This window comes from Pelobates fuscus, chromosome 6 (genome assembly GCF_036172605.1).
Source record: "Pelobates fuscus isolate aPelFus1 chromosome 6, aPelFus1.pri, whole genome shotgun sequence".
Classification (NCBI taxonomy): domain Eukaryota; kingdom Metazoa; phylum Chordata; class Amphibia; order Anura; family Pelobatidae; genus Pelobates; species Pelobates fuscus.
Window position 1 is genome coordinate 115,054,670 of NC_086322.1, and position 20,951 is coordinate 115,075,620.

A 20,951-nucleotide genomic window follows, 5' to 3' on the forward strand; every position below is an offset into this window, starting at 1 on the left:
CAACCGCAAACAGTCTATTTGCACAACCGCAAACTCCCCATTTGCACAAGGTTGGATACCAAGCTAGCCATGTCCCGTTCCTTGTCCTCACTGATGTCATTGAAGGTCTCTTCCTCCACCCAGCCACGTACAACACCAAGGGTCCCCGAAAGGTGACAACAAGCCCCCTGGGATGCCTGCTGTGTTTGGTCTTCCACCTCCTCAAAGCTACCTTCCTCCTCTGACTCCTCTTCTTCAGACTCCTCTCTCTGCATTGCCTCTCTCTGCGTTATTATAAGGTGTGTTTAGTAGTACTATTCCTAACAGTTTAATCCCTGTTACGTCCCCTATCAGGGGACGTGTATATGGCATCGATTTTAGGAACCAGGAGATGGAAAAAGATGCTTGGTCGGTCCTCCTACTTCAAATTTGGGGCACTGTGCGTGTAATCTAATGTGCCACCAGATATGAATTGCACTAGTGTGACACTGTGCCCTGGCAGGCCCTGAAACGCACACGTGTTATTATATTACAGTCAAAAAAGTTTTTTTTTTTTTTTAAATGCAAGCTATCGTGACACCAGATATGAGTGGTGGCACTGGGCAAGTGGGCACAGTATACGCTGTGAGCCTGACACACACACTGGCAGGCAGGCAACTGCAATTAGATTACACAGGAAAAAAAAAAAGCAGACTGATGTTTTAGCCCTAAAAAGGGCTTTTTGGGGTGCTGTCCTTACAGCAGAGATCAGATGAGTCCTTCAGGACTGTAGTGGACACTGAATACACTAGCCTAGCTATCAATGTCCCTATTAAATCAGCAGCAGCTACACTGTCCCTCCTTTCACTAAGAATGCAGCTTCCAGGGGGCGGGGCCTAGCTGTCATGGAGGAAAGACGCACTTCGTGTGAGCTCCCTCAATATCTCACTTTAAGCAGCTATCAACAAGCGAATTTCACCCCAGAAGGGGATGACCCAGCAATGTTGCTCCTACCTGACCGACCCGACATGCTTAATAGCGGTCAGCAACTCGACAGAGTCTTACTTACCTCCGCATGGCAAGTGTGGCCTGGTGCTCACCGTGCGGGAGAGGCGGCCGATCTCCCAATCCTGGGATGCCCAGGAGCAGCTACTTCCCAGCAGGAGCTCCGTTACCCCCCCCTTGGACCGGTGGGGGTTATCCCGGTCCATCCCTGAGAGGCTGTCTGGAGCTAATGGACGCACAGAGCACAGCCGCCCAGGCTGACATACTCATCTGCGACTCTCCCAATATGGCGGCAGCCGCGTGTCCTCCTGGTACCAGCAAAGCATGGCAGGATATTGAGTCTAAGCTGGACAGACTCTTTAATCAATTTTGGAAGCAAATAACAAGCAGGAAGCCCCAACAAGCTCCACCACAGCCCCAACAAGCTCCACCACAGCTAAGCGAAGCAGTCCCCATTAAAATCCACCAACGCAAAAGGCGTCGAAGACGGGACCGGAGGCATAAACAGAAATGCAGAGCCTGCCCCACATCAAGCACTCGACTCCACCTTAAGCCACCACAATCCCACACCGGACGTGAAGCACCACCGGGACAGATCCGACCACCCGACAAAACAAGCTTCCACCACCTCAAGCCGCGAACCCAGCACTCAGCCAGAGACTTGCCTTTGTTGTTCCAGGTATCAGGGACTCCCAGGGTCTGCACCTGGTGCCCAGAAGGGATCAGATGAGCACAAGCAGTAAACAGCAGCCTGCCAAGCATGTCCCACTATAGCCGATCCTCCACACCATGCCTTTGATCACATGAACTGCTCTCTGCACATTAACTAATCGTAAAGTAGCAAGCGTTTAAACATGTAATTATTTCACCTCCTAAAGAGTTTATTGTCGTAGTGCCTTACATGCCTTTACCTTAACCGTTCATGTATTATGTTATTCACTAGTCTCATCTCATGGGGCGACTCACACTTGATTTATAACAAGTGGTGGAGCTGCTGATATAAATACACAGTTGATAACATGCAAGCTACACCCTAAACATGACAGCCATCTTTCACAACAATGTACTGCTATATACTCATACCCTCAGTGCAACTAGCCATGATATACGCACGTTCAGCCTAGCATGCTCAAATATAACACACTTCTGTCTAAAAAAAAAAAAAAAAAAAAGAATGCAGCTTCCGAATGAATCTAAAATGCATGCTGTCCAGGAGGTGGGAGGGTCTGGGAGAGAGGGTCTGCTGCTGATTGGCTGAAATGTGTCTGCTGACTGTGAGGTACAGGGTCAAAGTTTACTGAATGAAGATGAATAGGGGGCGTTCCAAACATCGCATATGTTCGCCCACCGTGGCGAACGCGAACAAGCTATGTTCGCCAGGAACTATTCGGCACCGAACTATTCGGGACATCTTTATTTGCCAACATTATGGCTGAATGAGCCTTGTGGAATATGTAGTCCTCAGCATCTGGAGTGCCAAAGGTTGCCTAGATCTGATATAGAATATTAAAGGGACACTATAGTCACCTGAACAACTTTAGCTTAATGAAGCAGTTTTGGTGTATAGAACATGCCCCTGCAGCCTCACTGCTCAATCCTCTGCCATTTAGGAGTTAAATCCCTTTGTTTATGAACCCTAGTCACACCTCCCTGCATGTGACTTGCACAGCCTTCCAAAAACACTTCCTGTAAAGAGAGCCCTATTTAGGCTTTCTTTATTGCAAGTTCTGTTTAATTAAGATTTTCTTATCCCCTGCTATGTTAAACACTTGCTAGACCCTGCAAGAGCCTCCTGTATGTGATTAAAGTTCAATTTACAAGATACAATTATTTAAGGTAAATTACATCTGTTTGAAAGTAAAACCAGTTTTTTTTTCATGCAGGCTCTGTCAATCATAGCCAGGGGGTGTGTGGCTAGGGCTGCATAAACAGAAACAAAGTGATTTAACTCCTAAATGACAGTGACTTGAGCAGTGAAATAGCAGGGGAATGGTCTATACCAGGGGTAGGCAACCTTTTAGCAGCACTGTGCCGATATAGGATTGTGATGTCCCGTAGCGTGTCGGTCCTATATTTTTTAATTTAGGTGTGTATGCTGCCGTATTCTGTTTGTGTTATTTTTACTGCAGTTGCTTTGCATCATTGTATTTGTGCGTATATGAGCTATTATATTGTATATGTTCATTAGTAGTTGATGGTATTGTGTATGATACATCTGAATGTGGGCTGTGTATGGGGGCTGCCTGTGGAATTGTGTGTGTGGATAGATATGCCACATTGTGTGTTTGGTAGTGTGTGTATGTGTGTGAGCTGTTTGGGGTATTGCATGTGAGAGGCTGCATGTGGGGTTTGTGTGCATGTATGTGGATTGTTAGCGGGTTACGTTTGTGCAGATTGTGTGTATGTTTGTGTGTGGGCTGTTCGTATTATTTGTATATGGGGAGGGTTATTCTTCATTTCTGTGTTATGAATGTAAATTAGTGATAGTAAAAATGTGTATACCTGTATTCAATATCTACTCAAAATGGCTGCTAGAGCACCCGCTCCCACCGACTAACTACCTCGTGTAACAAGATGGCGCCTACATCCGGAGTAAAACCCCGGGTTGATGGTGACATGACGCCTCGTAGGATTGGAATTAAGACACTTAACACCTAACCAATTAGAGATGTATTCTCTCTGTTATCTACATTTTTGCATATGATGTATTTTTGCCTTTATAAGGGGCTTGCCGCCCCCTGAGTAAACATTCCAAAGTTTTTTATTAACCTGATACCTGTGTCTCAGTGTGATTTACTTCAAAACGTGCACGCATTTATTTTAACAATTTGGAAAGGAGCAGATACTCAGATAAACACTTGGTTTGATCCACAATATCTGTGTGTATCTAGCAGTATGGTTGGCTTCCCTGGGTTCCAGTGGGGACCAGGCTGGCCTGGTACAGGTCAAAGACAGGAGCTGCAACAGCAGCTGCAGGCTGCTCTACTACGTTGTGGATTCCCATTCACAAGTGCTTGGAGGAAGTGATCTGAGATCATTTCCTCTATGTGCTGCAATGCATAAATTGAGGATTGTCCTTCACCATCTTTTCGTATTAGCAGATATTTGAAGTTTTACTGGGACTCCTGATAGACCAGAGCCTGTTTGGCTCTAGCAGCCTTGAGTGCCGTGCAAAGACACCTCGAGTGCCGTGCACGGCACTAGTGCCGTAGGTTGCCTACCTCTGGTCTATACACTAAAACTGCTTTATTTAGCTAAAGTAATTTAGGTGACTATAGTGTTCCTTTAAACATAGTTGCATTGTAAATGGGAGCTTAATCAGCTTTCCAGTCACACCAAATATTTTGAGGAAAAATATAACATTTTGTTGTTAATGGTCCCCAATTACCTTTTTCTTTACCAGACACCATAAACACTTTTTTTTTTAGAAAAAGTAAGGGCTTGCACGAAGAATACTTATTTGTTTGTATCTTTCAAATACCAAAATTTCCCCATCCTATTCCTAGATTTTTCACCTTAAAATGTTATTACATTTGATTGAACATAATGAATTTGCTTAATAGATTCTGAATGAACTTGCTCTGCACGGCAAAGGAGATTTTAACAAAGCTTTTCTTTCAAGTGAACCATGCTTATCTTTTTATTTATGACATAGATTAGGTGCCGAAGGGATTTCTTTCTACAACTAAGCTTAAACGTAATAGACCAAAATGTATTCAGTTTAAATCTGAATACATTACTGAGATCATACAGAGCTGAATTATGTTAAATACAGTTTTAATTGGGATATGTGATTCTACAGTACCTGAGCGTAATGAATCTTTTTGGATGCTTTCGTAGTCATGCCAGTCTTTTCTTCGAAGGCCATCTGTCCATGTGTAGAGTTGAGCATCACTCAGTCCAATAGAAAATGTCTGCAAGATATAAGATGTTTAAAAATGTAAATTAGACAAGCAATTTAATTTGATCAAAGATGTGGAAAAGAAAATGTTATTTACAGAAATTAAAAATAACTACTTTGCAACATACTATGCAGAGCTTTTTCCAGTCAAACATCACAAAATTGTTATTGAGCGGCTAATTTTAGGCAGATATTACTACAAAAGCACAGATGCTATAGTATGGATGTTGCCATCCAGCTTTTTTAGACAATAAAGGGGAGCAGGCATGATCATATCGATGGATAAGTTATCTTGTTATTAAACCTAATTAAATATCACTAACAGGTGAGGTGATAATATTTCCTGAAATTTCTTTTAGTAACTGCCTCTAAATCCATCCATTCCTCTTTTAATTTATGCTATCACTGTCTCCATTAACTCTATAGAAATGTCAGATTCTAAGGGGCCAATTTAATGTGTGGGGATGCTAGGTAAAATAAGAGAATTTAAGAAATCTGTAATCTCTCAAACCTTTACCACCTACCCATCATCCAACTCTGAGGAATGGTTATAGAGTTTGGAGTAAAAGTCGTGGAACTTCTTATATATTTTATCTACATCAGACACTATGGATCCTGAAGGGATTCCAACTGCTGTTATAGGTTTCATATGTGTTCTAGGTTGAGGGCATCAGGCCAAGGGGATGTCAATTATGTTCACCCTCTCGTAAAAATATATTTTTGTCTGTTTCATTTGACATGCCACATAATCTAATAATAATTTTGTAATTTGTGAACTGACTTGTCTAATTTCCTTTAATATTGTGTCTGAAGGGTTAGATTTAACCTTTAAATTTAATCACACTAGCGGCTCGTAGGGTCATTGCTGCCGAATGGCTCAAAATCAACCCCCCGACATTGCAAGACATTATTACAAAAGTTGAAGGAAATGTGGTCATGGACAAACTGACCTCAAAGGTCAGGTGTTCACACGCTGAATTACCTAAAGTATGGAATCCTTAGAATGAATTTTCTTTTTAATTTTTTTAAAAAAAGAATTGTGACTGACAGTTAGTAAGATCCGCTCAATGGCACCCTCCACTTTTCTCCCACTTTTTGTTCTCCTCTCCCTTTTCTTCTTCTATTTCTTTCTAATTTTTTGTTTATTAAAATTATGAGAGCAGGACACATATCTTGTGTTAATAATAGACATAGTAAAAAGTAGGAATTAGTTTCATATTTAGGATATTCCAAATTCAACTGCAGAATATATTTTATATGTCTTATTATTAACCCAATACTTAAATGTTCTCTTATTTATGATGTATCGTTAATTTGGCATATTATGTGTCTTATGTAAGACTAATGCTTATTCTGCTAAAAGTGCACACTTTATTTCTATCCGACTACCACTCTTAAAAATGGTACTTTCACCACTCTTGTCTTGGCTGTTTGCTTATGCCTCGTTTTCACTGAGCAGTATAGTTTAGTTCGGTATGATTCAGAAGGGCTAGAATGGTCCAGCCTATTCAGGTGAGCATTTCCACTGCAAGTCGGACCGCATTCACCTTTTGCTCAAAATTGACCACTCCCTGCTTCTGAAAAAATATCTCACAAAGACGATCAAGCATTTGAGCTAAATTTAAAGTGTCATAGCAAAGGGTCTAATCCTTATTTAATGTAATATTTTTTATTTTTTTTTATTAAATTAGCAGCATTTTCAAAACTCTGTTTTCTGCTATGTCATAATGAAATATTGAGTGTAGACTGATATCAACAATAAGCAATTCTAGCACAAGGCTGCAACAATAAAAATGTGAATAAACCCTATTTTGTTAATCATGTCAATAATTTGTTAAAAATATATAGACTTATAACCAAGAAAACCTTCCACTGGTGATTCGCTCCACCACCATCCACACAGCATGTGCCAAAGGGTAGTTAGTGCTCTGGGGAGCAGAAAAACATTAATAATATAGATATTGCCTGCACCATTTTGTCTGTAAATATACATGTAGGCAAGTGATAATGTCTTTACTTAGAAAACACCTAAACAGTAAATAAAACTTTAATCTACCAATAACCAACATTATTTGTTGATATCCATATGTTTTCATCTTCAGCAATGTTTAAAAAAAAAAAAAAAGGATCAATAAAAACATTAACTAAATCATCAATTAATATAGCTAGGAATAAACTAATTATCTCTGTGTGAGCACATGGCCATTTTATTCACCTCTTATAAAGAGTCTTTATTGATGACTAGTTTTGTTGGTCGAACCATTTAACCATAAGGCTTTTTTTTTTTTCCAGAATGGACATTCATGATGGAGGCATCTCTCCATCACACTAACAACATTAACATTATTTCTAAGTCTGAAATACCCATTTTCCATGTGTCTTTTTTTTTTTGGGGGGGGGGGGGAATATTCACTTACATCAATTCTATATAAATACAATTGCTATAGTTTTTAACATTTCTCACTTGGAATGTTTTATTATACTGGCAATAAAATTGCACGCACATTTTTCAAAGAGGAGAGAAAATCTGCTTTCAATAAATTTTGTGCAAGTTTATTGTCAACATCAGCAACACATTATACATTTTATTATAATTTATTTATCTTTCAGAGTAGTACAAACATTAATCTTGCCAGTCACTGGGGCTCAGATATGATGACAGCAAAACTTATTATCACTGGTAATATAGTGTAATATTATAAATCACAAACTGTAATTTGAGTGGTGGCTGACAATATATAGCTATGCATTAGTGAGCATTAACATTAATATCAGCCTTCCTTGCACTGTAAACTAGTGAACATTTTCTATTTTTATGAGAATTTGGTTTGAAAACTTACTTGTGTAAATGTGATTTCCTAACGCAAGAATAAAAGACTAGTGTTCAGAGAACATGTGTCCTCGTTTACCATTTGGTACAAAATATTTATTACCTTTAGTTAAATTACATTTAAAAAAATCACTGTATAAAAGGTATACCACCAATGAAACATGAATGCATTTAATTATCCATTTTTTTCATTTGAGTTTATCTAAAAAAAAACAGCTAGTAAAAGATGCATCACTTGTCTGAAGCATTTGCAAGCCCTCCCATTTTTCCCCAGCCCAGACTTTCCGTGGCTGTCCAATCACAGGCTTCACAATGCAGCTTAATGAAAAGTCTTTGAAAGGCTGCCTTTTACGTTTAGCCACACTACCAGGAAGCAACAGGATTAGCTGAGCTTCTATATTTTATATATTGCAAATATTATTGTGCCAGTTGTAAGTCATTGTCATGTGGTATAGCCATATTACATGTGTGTGTAAAGACTTACAGTCTTATTTGGTGCTCTATTTACAAGGGCATACAATCTGTTTGGATATTGAGGAGTTCAACACAAAAGGCAAGGGATTAGTTGAACAATGTTAATCTGAAATAAAAGCCACAATCATTGCTGCTTTAAAAGCATTTAGCTGTAATATCACCAGTATAGATCAGGGATGCAAGCTTGCAGTATAGATGCTATACGTGTGACTCTCTTTATCCACCGCTACCTTGAGTTGTCAGAACATTGTTAGATTTTTTTTATTAATAACTGCTATAAAACTGAAGACATTTGCTAACCAAACAGGTCCCAATTCATATTATACTAAAAAAAATGAAGCACACATGTACAGATTACAATAATCATATCTATAGCATTAGTATGTAGAAGATTCTTAAAAAAGTCTTCTCTTTCAATATAAGTAGAACGAAAGTTGTAATGGAGTTGTTGTTGTTTGATGGAGTAAATTAATAACTTTAATAAGTCAAAGTTAAAAAAAATGCAGGAGAATGAGAATACCTAATTTATTTATTTATATTTATTTATAAAATATTTTACCAGGAAAGATACATTGAGATTTCTCTCGTTTTCAAGTATGTCCTGGGTCTACAAATCATTGCATTGTTACAGTTAGTGTACAATAAAATACAAAAATAATATTAATATACAATATATACAAAATTTAACATAGAACAGGTAGGAAATATATAATCAACCATGACAGGTGCATTCTGTTTTGAGGTATGTAGAGAGGGATCTCTTAAAGGACTTTGGGCTTAGGGAAGATTTTAAATTGTGCGGGAGGTCGTTCCACAATTGCGGTGCTCTGTAGGAGAAGGAGGATCGGCCTGCTTTCTTTTTGTATTTCGGTAGATTAAGTAAAGTGTTGGTACTGGATCGGAGGTTATAAGAAGTGGGAACAGCCGGGGAAAGCATTGTGTTCAGGTAGGGTGGGAGTTTCCCAGAAAAGCTCTTAAACACAAGGCTGGAAAGATGAAGGGTGCGTCTGGATTCCAGCGACAGCCAGTTTAGTTCTCTTAGCATGTCATAATGGTGGGTCCTGTAATTACATTGTAGCACAAATCGGCAGAACGAGTTATACAATGTGTTGAGTTTATTAATGTGGGATTGCGATCCAGATGCATATACTACATCCCCATAATCAATTATTGGCATCAGCATGTGCTGTACAATCTTTTCCTTTACTGTAGGGCTTAGGCAGGATTTGTTTCTGTACAGGGCACCTAGTTTTGGATAATCGCGAAGGTACAATCCAATCATTTGTTTGTTTATAATTGCTAAGCAAATTTTTCATTTGATCTTGTGTACAATTGATTTTTAGCTTTATTCGGATAGATAACCTATAGAAAAACCTTACTTTTATTCTATCCTTATTGTAGGTGGAACGTAACAGGCAGAGGGGAGTTTGAAATGTGTTTTTAAAGAAAACGGAGATCGGAGATTTTTTTTATCCATCGTTAATTGCTATTACGTTAAATATTAAGGTGTATCTTATGTTAAGAATTTAGCCTAAGTTGCAAAAATACACAGCCAATTAAATGTATCCATTTTGTTATTTTAGGGAATCATGTAAAATATATTGCCTTTAGGACTGCCCTCTGGTAATATATTCTGTTGTGGAAACCTGTGTTGATCGCAGTTTTCCTTAAGATCAATAAACAAGTTATTTTACCTATGGGCCTTGGCTGACTCTGTGTCTTATGGAAGGTGGAGACAAGAGAACAACTTCATAACTGCCATTGAACAATCATTCTATAAATAAATGAAAATCTTGAGAAAGTGGTCTACAAGACAAAATCTCCTCTTTCAGTACACGCGCAGTGTAGTGAAGATATAAGGGTGACTCCAAGCATTATAAACACTATAACCTGCTGTAACGGTTTACCTCTCATCTAATTTTTTTAATAGCTTAATATAATCTTCATATAAAAATATACCATCTTTTACAAAAAAATCTTTTAAATCATGTATATATATATATATATATATATGTAGTAAGGCCTTTTGGCCTGTGTTTGTGGGAGGGGCGTATGACACACCCCTTCCCTACTTAAGGGACACCCCTTACCTGGCTCCATACCTTCGAGGTCAGCGTTGCATCCTGAATCCACTTCCGGTTCACGGACGGCGCCATCTTGCTTTCAGAAACCCGCGTTTTTCTTCGGTGTCAGCTGTGTCCAGGAAACTCCTTACAGGTCTCTCCACGGCCAGCCACGCACAAAAAACCCGGTCTTCTTCGCTGATCGAGTCCTCTGGACTTCTAAAACGTAAGTCCGTCGCCCGGATCACTTCCCACGGCGTCGCAATAATTTTCAGCCTCACTTTACGGCCACACGCTTTACGGCCAAAGTCTCAGGCAAATTAACCCTCCGGTTTCCGGAAACCAAGTAATAAGTATGTAGCATTCCTATGCTTTATTTTTCCCTCCTTTATTTCAGTTTGTTTCTATTTTGTAAGTTTTAGTACCTGATAGTAGGATTATTCATTTTCATACAGATTATAGTTTATTAAATACCAGTCTGTTTTATATACATATAACGATTTTAGCATGTATTTCATAATTTATGCTGTCACATTAATTATACCTAGGTTAGGGCTCATGTATTATTAGTTCATGATATTATCCTGGTATACATATACATAGTTTTGCTTGAACACTTTACTTTTTGTGTACCTTCCATTTACACTTAGGAATTTGTTTTAAACAAACGTTTTTTTTTTTTTTTCCTCTCTCTCCTCCCTGTTTAAACACACCATGTACACTTTTCATTACATGGCACTTGTCATATGCTGACTTTTCTTTATGTACTCAAATTACATACACTAGAAACTCAGATAATTAATCAGGAATAGGTATAATGTGTATATATATGTGATAAAGTTTTCTCTAAATTAATTGTGTATATTACGTTGTCACTACCATGTACACCCGTTTACATGGCACCTACATTTCCTGACCTTTCTGCATATACTCAAACGATATATCGTGTATACAGAACACGGTCCCAACATCTCACACTTTCAGGTTTGAATCACACTTTTGGTTTAACCTCTCATACGTCTACCTTTCTGCATATGGTCAATTTTCATAGTTTAAACTCATACTCCCTGCACTACGATTATTACAGTAGCACGGCCATATATATATTTTAAATTTGGTCACCAGGTATACACATTATATGTAGACACTACAAGCTAATCCTGCGTTACGGTTTTTCTCCATAATAAATCAGGCGGGGTACTTCCTTACTCTAATTGTTCCCCTTCAACACATACGGTTAATAAAATCAACCACAGCATATCTAGTCTACGTTAGTATCACAGGATCCATTTCTCATACTATCATATCTATTTCTACCCTTTTAGGTTTATCCAGGTTTTCTATACCTTACGCACCATATACGTATACATACTAGCAGGTACGTAAGCCTGCTCACGTGTCACATACGTTCTCCCTAAATAGGACGTAGAGCACTGGCAGTTAGGGGTATAGGCCCAAATAGGTATCTCCCCTCTTGGCATACCGCCTATAGTTTAGAGGTCCGCGAGGCCAACACCCCGCCTCAAACGTTTCGGAGGCATACACCCCTCGAGCCACACGTTAGTTAGCCGCCTCGCAAAGTTTAGAGAGGGCGTCACCTGTCACTCCCTTCCCCTGTTTTTCTTTTATTGTCACCGAGAGGCCTACGAATTCCTGCCACTACATGGGTGGCCTCAATATTCCCTCGCGCCAACGCATAGATAGAGCCTCTCATAGCCACTTGGCAAATAGCAGGGCCTCACCTGTCACCAAAGGACAAGATTAATTTTTTCGCCTCACACGGCATAATTAGCCCGCCAGTACATCCCCTGGGTTTCAACACTAACGGTATATTTTCTCATCTAGTATGTCTCAAGAAGGGGTAGAGGATTTCTCCATCCCGAGCACTCCGGCTAGACCAAACTCCCCACCACCGGAAGAAGACATGGCTAGTCCTGCATCATTCAGGTCCTGGACAATCCCTCGCATAACTAACGAACTCAGGAGACGACACATTCCTTTCCCCGCGACTGCCAGGAAAGCGGAACTATACAAACTGTTGCACACCTCAACTGATAACTCTGATGCAGGGGAAGGGACTAGCCAGTCTAACCCGACAGATATACATGGCATGCTTACATCCCTCATGTCATCCATGGGCAAGGTAAACTCCAGGCTGGAGAAACTGGAATCGGTCACCACAGCCCTTACCTTGGCTGGGTCAGTCACTGTGACCCCTCCGCCACTGGTCGAGTTGCCACTAGTTTCTCCAGCCACCACCTCTGACAAGCAGGAGGTTAACCCTGCCCATATGATACCTGAGCACCTTAAGAAAGACATCCTGGAAGGTAAAGATGTCAACTTAGCTGCACTACTAATTGCCTCCCAGGATGTGGTGGAGCATAAAACTTATGCGTATGAGGATATTTCTGTGGTGGTAAAGTCCAGGGATGCACGCCTAAACAGGAAACTCACCATCCCGGAATTTGTGTTGGCTTTTGGCATCTACCGGGATGTCATATGTGCCGTTTACCCACACAGGCGTGAGGAATTTGACATGTATATGCACAAGCTGGTGGACCTGGGCAATAAATATGGTGGATCGGCATTCTACGATTACCATAGATCTTTTTCTGCAAAAGTGTCAGGCGCCTTCTCACAGTACGGGACAAGGTCCAACTGGAGTAAGATAGACACAGTGATTTTCTGCAGACACTTTGCAGGGCTAAGGACACCGGCTTGTGCATACTGCTCCTCCATGTCTCATTCGGCAAATTTTTGTCCCACCACTGCTAACGAGCATACCCACGTGCAAGGACCTAGCTCCGCTGGTCCTACGGAGAAAATAGCTAAAGACAAACTGGGTAGACCTATCAAGTTTCTGGGCAAATCCCAGATATGTAATAACTTTAATGTTGGTACATGTAATTACAGCGGTTGTCGTTTGTTGCATATATGCTCAAAATGTTTCAGGGCACATGCAAAAATCATGTGTCCCAATAAAATGTATCCCAAACAGTACCTAACGTCTATCAACATATCCCTACTTGCGACATTTCTGTCACAGCATCCATCTACACATTTAGTAGATTTCATAATCTCTGGTCTATCAGAAGGATTCCACACAGGTATCATACATATGCCTTCAGGAATCCTGGAATGTCCAAATCTACAATCCGCCCAACACAACCCTACAGCAGTTGACACACTCATAGCTAAAGAAGTGTCAGAAGGTTTTTTATTGGGACCTTTTCAATCCCCTCCTTTCACTACATGGAGGACAAACCCTATCGGGGTTGTCACAGGAAAATCTTCCAACAAGCAGAGACTTATTATCGATTTGTCGGCACCACACACCTCTACCACTCCCAGCCTCAACTCCTTAATACCATCGGAGGAATTCTCCCTGCAATATTCCACTATAGACCACGCCATTACGGCTATCTTACAGGCAGGAGTCGGTGCATGGCTCAGTAAGACCGACATAACAAATGCATTCAAACTACTACCAATCCACCCCACACTGTGGCACCTACATGGCATCAAGTGGGAAGGGAACTACTACTTTTTCTCACGACTAACTTTTGGTTCTAAAAGTAGTCCAGCCATATTTGACACATTTGCCGAAATCCTATGCTGGTTACTACTCAATATATCCAGATGCCCTACAGTCATACATTATCTGGACGATTTCTTAATGGTCGAGGAGAATTCTTCCCCTCCCACTAGCCTGAAAGAGACTGTCAGCCTATTCAACCAGTTGGGGGTCCCAGTCTCCCCTACCAAGACCGAAGGCCCAGATACCATCATCACTTTCCTGGGCATCATGCTAGACTCAGCCAACATGCAAGCTAGCCTACCACGCACCAAGGTAGAAAACATTCTGACAAACATCAACCTCTATATACAACTACGCACTTGCAATCGCAAAGAATTACAATCTTTACTGGGGTCACTCAATTTTGCCATGCGTATTATACCTCAAGGCCGTGCTTTCATATCACGTCTCCTCAGCATGTTCCCACGGTTTCTACATGATGCACACAGATTGACCCTAGATACCCAAGCCACGGCAGACCTTCTCATGTGGAGAAACTTTTTAAACTCCTGGAACGGGAAAAGCATGTTCCTCCCTCAATTGTCTGACACTTCTCCTACTGTTTGGACAGACGCGGCGTCTACCACAGGTTTTGCAGCAATTTTTGGGAACGAATGGCTTTGGGGTAGCTGGCCTTCAGAGGTGCAGGACCTGGAGTGTTTTTTCTCTACCTCAGCTCTTTTCGAGATATATCCCATCGTGGCGGCTGCCGTGGCATGGGGACATCTATGGACAGGTTCATCAGTCAGGTGTTACTCAGACAACCAAGCAACCTGTTCCATTATCAACAAAGGTCGCTCCAACTCCCTTACTATCATGAGATTTTTGAGGAAACTCACTTGGTTGGCAGCATGTCATAATTTTTTCTTGCACTGTGTTCATATTCCAGGTATTTGTAACGAGGCAGCTGATAATTTGTCTCGTTTTAAATTCCAGGCCTTTCATCAACTTCTCCCATCAGCCGCGCTCACAGCCACGGCCACTCCACTGTTCCATCAGCTAACAATGGACTAGACGTTATCATGCAACATTGCAGAACTTTGTCCCAACTAGCTCTATCTACAAATACCAGGAAAACCTACAACAGAGCTTTCAGTTTATTCAAAAGATTCCTGTTGGAACACAACATATTACAACCATTCATCATGACATCTTTTTTAGGTTTTGCCTCTTTTTGCCACCTCAAACTCAAACTTTCTTACAACACAATCAAACTATATCTTACAGGCATCCAACATCACATGCTGACCTTACAACCCAACAACTCAAGTTTCATGTCATCATACCAAATCAAGAACATCCTTAGGGGTATACAAAGATCCGAACCCCCGCATACAGCACAGAGGCTTCCTATAGATTTTCATATCCTTAAGAAATTATCACAACTACTAGATCTAAAAGCCTTCTCCTTCAACACAACACTAGTCATCAAAACAGCTATTTATGTGGCTTTTTATGGGTTTCTGAGACCTAGAGAGTTTACCGCCATCAATACAACACAATCCACTCACCTACTGCTTCATTCGCACTTAACCAAACACATGGACTATTATATCCTGACACTACCTCATTCAAAAAACAGTCAACACGCTCCACCCGTAGAGGTTAAATACTATCCGACTCACAACAGTTGGTGCCCCGTCCAAATACTGGACTCTTATACAGAGAGTCTCAAGGCACCACCATCACAACCACTTTTTGTTCTACGAGGTTCAGTTCTCACTACTACCAACTTCATGACCCACGTTAGGTCATTACTAACACAGCTGGGACTCAAGCCAGCTAACTATTCAGGCCACTCCTTCCGCATAGGAGCGGCCTCCACAGCCTCCAGTGTTGACATACCGGTTCATGTTATCAAGACACTGGGGCGCTGGAAATCATCCGCTTACACACGGTACATTCCTAACCCTGTACAAGAAGTAAGGAATGCTTTTCAGAACATGTCTTGTTAAGTTGTATATTGGTAGTTTGTATTAAAATGTTGAAACTTCTATTTTTGCCCTCTTTATTTTCAGGCCTACCTCATCGTCGGTTTCGGCACACCACAACCGACTTGCTACTTTTATACCATCCTACACTTATTAGGTCTTATTTCTCTTTGCCATCATGAGCCCTTCACACAAGTAGTAAGGCCTTTTGGCCTGTGTTTGTGGGAGGGGCGTATGACACACCCCTTCCCTACTTAAGGGACACCCCTTACCTGGCTCCATACCTTCGAGGTCAGCGTTGCATCACCCTCCCACCCACACCTCTTTATCAACTCCTTTTTCTTACATTTCTTCTTGGTAGGCCCTCTTTATTTTCAGGCCTACCTCATCGTCGGTTTCGGCACACCACAACCGACTTGCTACTTTTATACCATCCTACACTTATTAGGTCTTATTTCTCTTTGCCATCATGAGCCCTTCACACAAATATATATATATATATATATATTTTAAAGATATCACTACCTTTCCTACCATCCCGATCTGACAGCCATTTTTCGTCACCTTGGGTCAGACTGTCAGTTATCCCAACCAATGCTCATTATTTTGTGACCATCAGTTGATTTTCAAAATCATGTGTTCGTTCTGCCTGCAGCATTGTCTGTCAGTAATTCTGAAAAGCAATGGTCCGGTAAAAAATAGTGAGCATTGGCTGGGATAACTGATGGTTTGACCCAGGGTGCATAGACGACTGTCAGAAAGGGTTGAGTGAGAAAAACAGGCAAGTGATTTCTTCAAAAATTTTAATATACATGGATTAAAGAAATGAGAGATTGTATATCTCATAATATAAATATAATATTATTGATATTAAAAAAATGCCAGTTATTCTTTAATATGTTTTACTGAATTTCACTTCTATTTTAGATAATATTTTCTTCTGTATTCCCAGGAGCTTGATTTCACACCTGGCATGTAGACTTTGTATTAGTCCTATGAGAGTTACCTGTTTACACCATTACATAAAAACTCTTGTTTTACTGTGGTTCCTACATTAACCTGAACCCAGTGGGATGCAAGACAGCGTGCATCTTGGATTTGGAAGACTCTCTAAATAAAATGTAACATCTGGCTCAGTTATACAAATGCATGAGGTTTCTATGTATTTATAGATATGTTGCCTGCATTTATTACTGATTTATTTTACTAATCATCAAATTAAGGTATTAACATGCATCATGTAGTTTGTTCCACATCACAATGTGTGTGAGCTGCAGATGAATACATTTAATGGTAATTACAGGCATGCACCTGCTTCAGGTTAATTGCTCTGCAAGACATTTGTAGACTTTAGGTATTAGAGATATTTTATCTATGAGTATTCACAATACGGCACCCTGGACCTTTACAGATTTCCACTGCCAATAAGGAAAACACAGCAGACACAATTTGGTATCAGGGAATGTTTTGCCTGTTACTATTTATTTTTGTACAAAATCTCACAAATTAGAATTGTGAATTTGTAGTGTGGTTACATTAAACTTACATAGATATATATGGTTTATTTTATGAGCAATACTGAGACTAAAAAGTATACATGTCTGTCTGTCTGTCTGTCTGTCTATCTGCCTGTCTGACTATCTATCTACTTATCTATTAATTAGTTTATAATATTATTAGTGTACTAAGTGATGGGGCTTATGCCACCTGCTTGAACGGGGGTGGAGTGATGGCATAACGTGCGTTGTGTGCGACCGCGTGGTACGCAGCTAAAGGGGCAATCGAGGGAGCTGACCAAGAGCTGAGGGGACGGCTCGATCTACATGGCATGCTATTTGGGATGCTTTACAGATTCCCACATAATGGCTAAAGAGGACCCAATGCCGGGCTGAGAAGAAGGGAGCTACTTACCTTCGTGCCAGACAGAGCTATGCAATACAGCTGGCTCCTCCAGGAATAAAGCCAGCAGGAGGAAACGGCAAGCTGCAATAAACCAGATTCAGAGTATATTTAAAAAAGCTAAGTGCCTAATGATATTAAAATGCATGTGTATAGTCTGTAGGGGATTGTACAAATAATATAGTTTGAGTTTTTGGTCAGTTGAATACTAAAGGACCCTTGAGAAAGAGGGGAAAATATAGGATAACATAAAGAGCAGAACTCAGTGGGCAATATATGATTTAAAGTTCATTTAACTTTGCTCACAGTGCTGAGCTGATTGCCTGACAGTCTTAAGCGGGCTCGGTCAATTTTCCTTGTGGTTTTTGTTTATTTGATTTTTAATTTTTTTCCATTGTATTTACTTTTTTATTCATTTTTATAGTTTGTTCCGTTTTTCTCTCTTGCTGTTCCTTTAAGCCCCCTTGTACTCCGTCCCTATTTTTTCTATTTTTTGCACTGAATTCACTACTCCATTAAAGCAGGAATTAGTGAACGCAAAATAGAATAAGAAAGATGAAATATAACTGGGTAAAAAATTGGAGACAAGAAGACGGGGGGGAAGGTGAAGAGAAGAGGGGTCCAGGAGTAAATGTTAAGGACAAAATCAAAGATATCACTATTCCAAAGAGACTATAATTTCTAGAGAGAGAGTAAATAAACCAATAAATAAAATGGGCACTAAAAAGACACAAAATGGCAAGGATTTGAAAAAAGAAAAGAAACCTGAAAACAAAACAGAAAAACGTCTTTCCTTATTTTCACCACATTCTCCAGGTAATAAGTCAAACCTGGACGAATCTCTCCTGTCAAATATCCCAATAGAGGGAGATATTAATAAAGGACAAACAGAGGGAAATCAAGAGTCAAGAGAAGGAAGAAATTAATATGACCACCTACTCAGACACCTAGATACACAATCTGGGAAATTAAGAGAAGAAAATCAAGTTAATATCCTGGACATTAAGAAAGAACTACTGACTCTTAATCTACGAATACAAGGGATAGAAGAGAAAATAAACAGGATGGAATACAAGGAAAAAGTCTACAAAGAAGAACATCTTGTCACTAGAAAAGAAAATAGCTGACATGGAGAACAAGTTGATGAACCTGGAAGACAGGTCAAGATGGAACAACTTAAGAATCAGAGGAGTATCAGAACAAATAATTGCAAAAAAACCTGGAGCCATATATAAAAGATTTTATCAAACACCTGGATGGGGAATGGGATGCAAGAATTCCTATGATGGAGAGATGCCACAGAGTGAATAAACCGAAAGGTGTCCCAGACCATCTTCCAGGAGATGTACTTAAGACGCAAATACTGAGAGCTACAAGAAGTAATAAGTGTGCAGAAGAATATGAAACACTGAAAATATTTCAGAACTTATGACCAACCAGACAAAAGAGGAAAACCTTTTCTGATAGTACAACAATTCTGAGACACAATAACATTAAATATCAATGGAGGTTCCCCATAAAAATTATTATATCAAACAAAGGAAAGATTACTCCTATTGACCGAGCATTGACCGAGATATAAAAAGCTGGCTAACGGCAAACAAAAATGGAAGTAGCCCCAATCACCCATCAACAAACAGCGAGGCTCTAACTATCTAAAAGAAAGGAAGGGAAGAAGAAGAAAAGGGGAAAAGAAATGGCACTTGCAACACTTAACCCCTTAAGTAGGGAAGACAAAAGAGAAGAATATATGAAATAAGAATAACCACGGATAAACAAACATATATACATGAGTGCCCTTTTTCATTTTTTTTGTCTAAAAGCACAAGGGGATAATGGGAAATACAAGCAAAGAATAGGGAAAAAGTATTAATATATTAGGACATTGATTAACAAGTCAATGTTAAGCAATGCACAAAGTGAAGTATAATTATTCTCATATAAAGGTCCACAGTAATTAATAATGAGATGACACAAAATGCACACTAAATAAACATTAAGAACAAAAGGAAGATAAAGTGACACAGAAAGGTACACATCTACACAAGGAAAAACAAAAACAAAAAGGGAAACAGAAAAGGGACAGAAATATAACTAATAATATAACTTTTGCACAATGAGGAAATAAAGTAATAGTGAGTGGAAACATTTAATTAATGATTGAGTCAATAATAAGCTGAAAGGTGTGTGTGTGTGGTTTAGATTAGTGGGGTCTTCTCTTGTCCCTACTCCTTTCCATTTGTTCTGTTTTCTTTATTTCCAGGAGTGCCTTAAGGTTGGCCCTCCATAGACTGTATACCCTCAGTACGCTTCTCTCACACAACATGTGGGGCCCATATCCAAGTAATGTTCTGCATTACTCGAGATACTATATGGCGGGGACTTTCTGCCATACTAAATTTATGTCTTAGGTTGATTCCAATTTTTTTAGAACAACCTGTCATATTTTTATGTAAACTCAAATAAAGTTTGTTTTCTTGTTTTTAATAAATCCACTGTAATTTTTGGAGAGAGCCCAGAGAACTGATAGATAACTGTAATTTAAGTTAATTTCAATAAATGCCAGCTGGATCAACACACCATGTAAAACGTCTAGAATTTTAGATTTCTTGACAAAAAAATCGGGTACAAATATGTGCCCTTCAAGAAACCCACTGGATAAAATCAAATAAAAATACAATTGGCTCAACAAGATACCCCATCATTCTAAGTGCGGCTCTGAAAAAAAAGAAAGAAAAAAAAAGGTGTGGCATTCATGTTCCCAAAAAAAAAATTCTCTAAATATTAAACATGAAGAACTAGACCCAAAAGGCCGATACATCATTTTAGTATGTGAAATAAACAAAAAGTGATTTACAAAAGCTAACATCTACACACCAAACAAATCTAAAATAAACTTTATTACAAAAGTCTTTAAGAAAATAGAGCAGATTAAACAAGGGTTGGTACTAATTATGGGGACTTTAACCCCTTAAGGACACATGACATGTGTGACATGTCATGATTCCCTTTTATTCCAGAAGTTTGGTCCTTAAGGGGTTAAAGGAACACTATAGTCACCTAAATTACTTTAGCTAAATAAAGCAGTTTTAGTGTATAGATAATTCCCCTACAATTTCACTGCTCAATTCACTGTAATTTAGGAGTTAAATCACTTTGTTTCTGTTTATGCAGCCCTAGCCACACCTCCCCTGGCTATGATTGACAGAGCCTGCATGACAAAAAAAACTGGTTTCACTTTCAAACAGATGTAATTTACCTTAAATAATTGTATCTCAATCTCTAAATTGAACTTTAATCACATACAGGAGGC

General features: G+C 39.5%; 1 protein-coding gene across 1 annotated transcript in view; it reads right to left on the minus strand.

Annotated features, from left to right (window-relative positions):
- GALNTL6 (polypeptide N-acetylgalactosaminyltransferase like 6) overlaps positions 1–20,951 on the minus strand; it is a 1,377,865-nt gene that overhangs the window by 1,009,173 nt on the left and 347,741 nt on the right. Inside the window, exon 2 of the mRNA XM_063460019.1 lies at positions 4,769–4,877. Within this exon, the coding sequence (XP_063316089.1) occupies positions 4,769–4,877 (109 nt within the window). The remainder of the gene's footprint in view (positions 1–4,768; positions 4,878–20,951) is intronic.